The sequence below is a fragment of the Aptenodytes forsteri genome, unplaced genomic scaffold, assembly GCF_000699145.1.
Source record: "Aptenodytes forsteri isolate BGI_AS27 unplaced genomic scaffold, ASM69914v1 Scaffold1, whole genome shotgun sequence".
Classification (NCBI taxonomy): Eukaryota; Metazoa; Chordata; class Aves; order Sphenisciformes; family Spheniscidae; genus Aptenodytes; species Aptenodytes forsteri.
Genome location: NW_008795035.1, coordinates 915,342 through 923,268, shown reverse-complemented (window position 1 = coordinate 923,268; position 7,927 = coordinate 915,342). Strand labels below are relative to the sequence as shown.

The following is a 7,927-nucleotide window of genomic DNA, read 5'->3' as shown; positions in this document are numbered from 1 at the left end:
TTCTATTAGGCAGAGATATATGGTCTTCACAGCTAGTAAACTAAGGTTAGTAAATTCAGAAAGGAGGTAAAAAAAATAAGTCATCTTGATTTTTGCTGGGAGAGTTCAGAGTTGAAACTCTAATGAGAATGGAATTAAAAAAATATCTTCCTTCCCATGTTCTGCCAGTATGTGCAGGATTATCAGCCACGATTACTGTTACTGTCCCATGCCTAGGAGGCTCGCTCCCATCAGTGGAACTGGACACTTGCTCTCAGTCCTACGAGAAGCCAAGAATCAGTTCCTGCGAACTGGTGTCCAGGTCAGGGGTGAGGTTTTTGGCTAAGAAATTTGCACAGCTGTTCTTCACGTGCACATTACGGCAAAACAGAGAGATCTATACCACAAAGCTACCAGTCATCTTTCATGTGTAACACAAAAGAAATGTGATTTGGGGCTCATTTAAGAGTGCGATCATCCCCCTTTAACAGGCTTAATCTAAGAATCTGGATGTACGAACCACAGAAGTCTCATAACTTTGTTTTCAGAAGAGACCTGAACCTCCCCTCTGACTGTGTGCTGCTTCATATCTTATCTTTATTACCCTTTCTTCAGAGTGATATCTATTCTAAATACAAAGACATTCATTTCAGGAGTTCGCTTGGACTGTGGATTACTGTACCAGTCATTCACAGCTGGAGCTCAGGAGCCAAATGTAATTATAAGCCCCAGCAAAAAATAGATATCCGAGTCCAAAATATGCTATGATTTGACACAATTTGCATAAACCAGGATTTCAAATCTGTCATTAAGGACAGGAATTGGGGGCACTGAAAGTTGCCAAGAAACAACCTGTTTGTAATGTATCTAGACTGGCTACTTAATTATTACTTCAACATGCATCCCCTGCATCAAACATTCACTGGCAAGATTTTAAATGCCCTCATCTCGTATCTTGCACAGCATCTTTTCAAAAAGATCATTTATGGCATTTGATTTCAGAGCATATATCCCACTGTATTCCAGCTGACAACGTATGGCTGATGTAGCTGACACAGTCACATGCAGAATTTGAACTTTCTGAATTTGAACCCCATCAAAAAAAAAGATAGAAAATAATCCTTCTGTGAATTGAGATTAGTTTATGTAATTTTTTTTCACAAGTGACTACAAAGCATCTGTCCTATCTTTTTCTTCCATCTACATTCTGTTTACATCCATGATCTGTTCAACTGTGGCAGAAAAACTCCCTCCTCAATGAGGACTTCCTATCCTATTGCTGTCACACTGTACCGCAAGTGAGCAGTGGATTCTCCGTTGGCCAAACAAAAAAGGGATATCATCAGAAGCACAGAAATAATACATATTGGCAACATAAGGAACATGAGATGGTTTATGTGGCACAGTGGATGGGCCTATCCACTTCTTCAGAAAAGCATTTGTATATTCAACATTGACCATCAGTTTAACTCCAAGTGGCTTTTGCTAGCTGAGGAATTCATAGGCAAAAATCCTCCTCCTACCCTTTCCTATATTCTCACGCTACAAGGATTAGGCCTGTAACTTTTAGCTGTGGAAAACAAACAGGGCTGGTTTCAGCCAGTACTGACTGAACAGTTACCAGTTAAGAACTCCGAAATGTAATGTAAGAGATACATAGGAAGAGACAAAATCATGTACCATGCATGCATTCTCCCGATAACACTCGGGATTTACTTCCAGGCTTTTTGGGCTTACAGAAAAGACAAGACAATGAATTCTTAACCTACATGATGAAATCCCCATGCAGAAAGCTTGCCTATATCTATGCCTATACTAAGAAGATTTCTCTTGTATCTAGATCATCACATACATATTTTCTTTTCAATGTATTAGCAGATTTTTTTCAGCAGTATAAAAACCATCACCTGAGAACAGACCTGAAGTTCAGAAGAATCCATAGCTCCCATTCTTGCGTTTAAGCATCTTTGTAATTTCAGCCATATAATTCAACTCCTAAAAAACACTGCACATTTAAAAATCCAAATCCCATTTTTCAAGGAAGACTCTTAGAGGGTTTTTTTTTCCCCTCACACCCCGTAAGGAAACAACCCTACCATACTAACACAGACAGAAGTACCAGCAGAGGTTGAATCCAGCCTCTGTGGAGACTCCTTGTACCAGGAATGTCAGTGACAGTTATCCAGTTACTCTGTAACATTGTCAAGGGAAGCTGACAGATTTTCCAACCATATTCCTCTTTTAATAAGAGCTACAACACTATTCTGCAAAACTAAACCCAACTGAAATCTGTTATTAAATTTAGACAAAGTCAGAAACAAGAAGTACTTCATCTTCCCATTTTAAACCAAAGTCAAATAAACATCCATCTGAAATCAGTGGAGGCTTTGTCAATATTTTCCAAAGCAGTAAGTAAACGGACTTCTGTGCCTGCTATAAATATGCAAGAATATTTATCATGAACATATATCAAGCAGCATCCTCGTTGTAACAAAGATGTACTGCCTGAGAAAGACAGGGATAATTCAGTCATCTGCCCCTAAACTAAAGCTTTTTCAGGCACATCAGTTGAGCTCAAGACTGTTTGCCTCTGTGCTAGTACTCCATGAACATTTTCAAGATAAATATTTAATGGGAATAAAAGCTTTGAATATGCATAGAACTTTGCAGATTTCAAGTTACTCTGGATCTATAGATGCCAGAAATTGGGATGAAAAAGCCAAAGATGTGAATCTGAAAGAGGGTGGCTCGCTTGTACTAAAGCAGGAATAAATAATCAAACCACACATTCAGCCCAACTCCACGTTAAGTTAAAAAAACAAACAAAAACCACATTCATCCTGCTTGCGTGCTCCCCCAGTCTGTTCTTCTCAACCTCGCAGAAAGCCCCCCAGCCATCAAATAAACAAGTTACTGCAATCTTGCCTCCCTCCTGAATAACGTGGTCATGTTCTGCAAGCACACCCACTAAATGCAAAGCTTCTCCGAGCGCAGGTCTGTGCAACCGTACCTGCCACAGCTCTAATTAGAAACAGATTTGGGCAATAAGCTTGTATTTAAATGGTTTGTCTTTGCCTGGAGACTGATGCCACTCCCCATACAGAGATTCAGGTAAGTGACTTTAGGTTACTAATGCCAGTGTTAATGCAGCCTTTGCACTGCCTCAGCATGGTATTTGAATGACACTACTTAAATTGGATATTTTTCTCCTCAGTTTGTTAGAGATGCAGAGTATAGAGGGTGTTACTATGACCTCGGTGACTAAGCCAATTGTGTAAATATACCACGTGGATCTCGAAGTTGCGCAAAGATCAGCACCTAAGTCACAGCCTGAATATGAAATTAGTTAGACTTCTTCCAGCATCTTGATTTCTTGGTAATGTTGCCATATTCAGGCCAATACAGTCTATAACAATGCAAACTTCTATATGCCAAGCTAATTCCCAGAAATCCCCTTCACTCAGTGCAAGGGACCAAAACAATCATCTGTTACGGAGTTTTCAAACAATAAGCTTTAATTGCCTTATTAGAAAAATAAGCACTGAAATATATATAAATGTGATTACATTAAAGTAATTCTGTAGTCTAACATACTAGAAACCAAAGCCCAGTCATATTTTTAATGATACAGAGTAGCAAGATTTCGGTTTTAGAAATTTTCCATAGAGAATACCGAAGTATGCAGTATCTTTTAGGAAACCACAGTAAAGACGAGACAGATCTCCACGTTGCAATAAAAACTAAGTAGATCAATTTATTCTGTATACTATACAATGTGTAAGTTTGTAAAGAACAATTGACATTTTTATCACCTTAACATATTGACTGGGTGTAAATATGTCCAACAAAATGTACTCCTGTGGCCTTTACACAAACACTGTCCTACTACATCAAGAACAATGAGAGGGAAGCCTTTGGTGCTACAGATTTGGGGACATATCTGTGAAGTTGTAATTAATCCACTTAACTATCTCGAATAAAATGTTGGTGCTATCTGCTATTATAAGCCTACATGAGTACTACTCTAATAACTAAACACTGTCTATCTTTAAAGGCAAGATATGAAAGGGACTGCCAGTCTACAGTGTGGACAGGTTTTCTTTGAAAAAGGTAATTATCAAATGGTAAAACTCATATAATACATTATGTACATAAGTTTGGATAGCTGAGTTATCTTGCTGGAGTAAGCTGAAAGTAAGCATCGATTTGCAGTCATGTTTGATATACTGTCAAGTCATTATTGGACTTAAGTTTTATACAGTGTATAGAATCAAAATAGCTGTGCCTGCTGCTGAGGTTTGTCAGATGTGAAGGCTCATAATCAGTCATTGACCTAGTTGGTATTACAGTACTTCAAATATACACATGGATAATATATTCATAGCTGAATTTGTAGTAATCTTAAGAACTGCAAGTCACCGAGTGAACATCGAAAGAGCTTGTGTTGTCCAACCAGCAGGACAAGCTGAGTTGTAGCTAAGTGAGTGGAATGTTTAAATTTAAATGGCTATTTTTTTTAAACCTTCCCAAACATCAAGAAAGCTCACCTTATGTGAGCTACAGAATAGTGGTACCAGACAATACACAGCAAGTCACCTTAAATTGTTCAAAATTTGTTTCAGGCCCAGTCCTATCATTAAGTTTCAATTTCATTTATACATACAAAAATAAAGAGGGATTTTCACATTAAGACAAACATCTATAAAAAGCAGTTTGCTTTAATATATCTAGTCTCCTTGCTATTCTCCCAGCCTAATTTCTTGCTTAAAGAAGTCAAGTAAGTCCATTTCTTCAACCTGTTCTCCAAAAATCACAAATTCTTTATAATACTAGTGGAGGATAAGGAATAAGGGCAGGCTTGACATAGCCCATTTAATTACTAGAGAAGGGCTATACAGCCTTCAGTGTTCTTTTTGACTAGCAGTCCTTTATCTTGTAAGACCTTTCTGAATACGTCAAAGCACATCCTTCTAAAAACATACATCTTTAAGAGTGTTTTCTCTTACAATACCCACATTGGTGCTTTGTTTTTAATAAGTCGTTTCAGAACTGTTTCTTTAAAGAAAAAAGTATTCAGTAAACTGATTTTTTAAAGAGTTTCTTATACTCCCAAAGAACATCAAGGCTGTGATTACCTATATTAAAATCAAATACATTATGGATCATACTGCACTTTTAATATTCTCATTTCATTGAACAAACATGCTTTTAAATGCATCAAGTTATCTGTCTAATATCAACTATGTATTTTGGTAATCTAGTACTTACAACCTGCATCATAAAGATGAACTGAAGTTCCTTCCTATTTTCTGACATGAAGTTACCTATTTCTCAATAGGTCTTTATATAAATACCACTTCCAGTTCTTTGTTTCCCCAAAGCCAATGAGGGGCTGCTGTATAACAAAGAGAAAAGGAGTTAGTTTACTACCACTTCAGGACTCCAAGAAAAAAAAAAATATACCCTTCCGCTTCCAGAAGTCTAAAATAGCCCACAGACAATCGCATATCAAACCTTAGCAAGCCTAGATTTGGAGTTTGCCACACAGGAAACTCTCTAGAACAGTACATTTAGCCATCTCCCATGTCATCAGAGCATTTCAGCTTTAAAAGCTTAAAGAGCTGCTGAACAGAAAGGGCACTTGCCTCCAAATATAAGTACAAATTCCAGATTTATATTTGAATGCTGGACATTGTTGGCGAAACAAAATATACAACCACAAAAGCATAAAGCTGAGTCAAGTGTAAATATAAGTGTTTCACAAATTTCAGGTATTCAATTTTTACTTTCAGTAGCAAGATTTTGGGCTCTCAGTTTCAGGACAAGACTTTGAAAGATACAGAATCACTTGTGCTTTGATTGGCACATTATCTGCTTTTTAAAATGTAAAACTAAGACATTTGCAAAAGGTTGTGCAAAACTATTGTATTTACAAAAATGGCACAAGAGTGAATTCAACAGTCTATGCACATGCACACTTCATTCACATCTTCAACAAAAGTGTGTCCTAAGCTACAGAACTGAAAAGAATACCAGCTTCAACAGGCAGTTGTCAATAAGCACTAGATTCACAAGAGTTACACCAGAATGGGCAAATATTGCCCAAGTAAAAACTCTATTGTTAAAGCTGAAACAGGTTTAAGGCCGTTCAAGTTCAAAAGCAGAAACAAAATTCAATCAGAGCCCTGTCTTTGTTTTTATACATGCTTTACCATCTAGCAACTTGTGGTCTAAACCTCTATTTTAGACAACAAACCCAAACACAGAAGAAAAACCCAACACAACTGGAGGTTATATTAAATACAAATATGCTGTAATTAAGATGAAATAACAAAAGCAGAAACATTAGAAGTCGTAAAACTTGCGATGTCACTTGCTGGAACCAGTCCTACGCTAGGAAATGGGCAATATGTACATTTTCAAGTAGATTACATTGCTCTAACCAAACTTGTCCTTTTTAATCAGTGCATTTTTCTCAACTAGTCCAAATACTACACGTTTTACTCTTAACAGTATTCCCTTACAATAGCAGCACATGCTATCGCTACCTGCAAAGCTGTCAGTCTCATGACTTAGTGTAAGAAAGAAAAAGGGGGATGTGAGGGTGAGAAATAACTATTAAGGAGAAATAACAGGAATGAGAATAATCATGCAGTTCAGCTGTTCTCGTCAGCCAGCCAGCTTGCTAGCAACAAGAGATGGTTTCCGCTGTGGAAGATCCTGTGGAGTAGGAATATGGTCACCAGTGACTTCTGTCTTGTCAGGAGCTGCAGTAGGCAGTTGCTTATTCTTCATCTTTGCTTTAGCCATGTTGTAATCGCCAGAATCAAAGTATTTTTGCTAGAAGACAAAACACACATATTTAAAAGCCTGAAATCTTATCAGATGCATACACTGAATTACATGGTTAAACAGACTCCTTAAATTTTAAAAACAGTTATAAAATCTTCCCCATTTGGCAAGGTAGCTCTATGTCAATGAAAAAAAAATCTCATCAAGACTATTAAGCACACATAGCTAAACTCTTAACATTAGGTAAGTATACAGTTAAGGTTCTACACATACCATTAAACTCACACCATTTGTGAACACTATTTTTGCCCTGTTTTTCCCAAGAGCTCTGGTCTCCCACAAGTGAAACCTTGGGGTTTGTAAATTTTGTTGCAGGGAACAAGTTCTGCTACACAGAATAACCAAACAATGCACGAACTAAAGCTGGAGAACAGAGCCTGCTCTATCATACCAGAAGATCAAAGTAGCATGAAACTGCATGCTAACAAGAAAACCTCTTATCTGCATACATTAAAACAGTGAAACTATAATCCCTAAAGTTCCCAAACCAATTCTTTAGCGAAGTCACATCTACTGTGTAGTCCTTCTGAAAAGCACTGTGTGAAGGAAATTCTCATTCCACGCTCCAGGTTTCTTCTCAATACAAAAGTGAGTGCATTAAGTTTGAATTTCTTAAACAGTGTTCCTTAATATTTCGGAAAATTTTTATTAGCATTAGCATCCAGTCTCTGTTGTCAGATATTAAGTTATCTACAGATGTTAAAGCCCAATGCTTGTTAATGATTTATCTGCATCATGGTAAGTAACATGAGGCATGGAATTTCATCCAAGGTCTGCGTCAAGCCTTCAACTGCTCATTGACACATTTTGCAGGAAAAGTTGTACCTTAATATTTCGGAAAATTTTTATTAGCATTAGCATCCAGTCTCTGTTGTCAGATATTAAGTTATCTACAGATGTTAAAGCCCAATGCTTGTTAATGATTTATCTGCATCATGGTAAGTAACATGAGGCATGGAATTTCATCCAAGGTCTGCGTCAAGCCTTCAACTGCTCATTGACACATTTTGCAGGAAAAGTTGTATTTTACATCTTACTATGAGGGCTACCGTTAAGGTACTTGAAACCCATGATTTTGAACAGCTTCATATCACGC

At 37.3% G+C, this 7,927-nt stretch overlaps 1 protein-coding gene across 1 annotated transcript in view; it reads right to left on the bottom strand.

The window, feature by feature from the left end:
* Positions 1-3,470: 3,470 nt before the first annotated feature.
* Positions 3,471-7,927, bottom strand: part of ARPP19 (cAMP regulated phosphoprotein 19) — a 9,993-nt gene continuing 5,536 nt past the window's right edge. Inside the window, exon 3 of the mRNA XM_009276469.2 lies at positions 3,471-6,819. Coding sequence (XP_009274744.1) covers positions 6,649-6,819 — 171 coding nt within the window. The 3' untranslated portion in view covers positions 3,471-6,648. The remainder of the gene's footprint in view (positions 6,820-7,927) is intronic.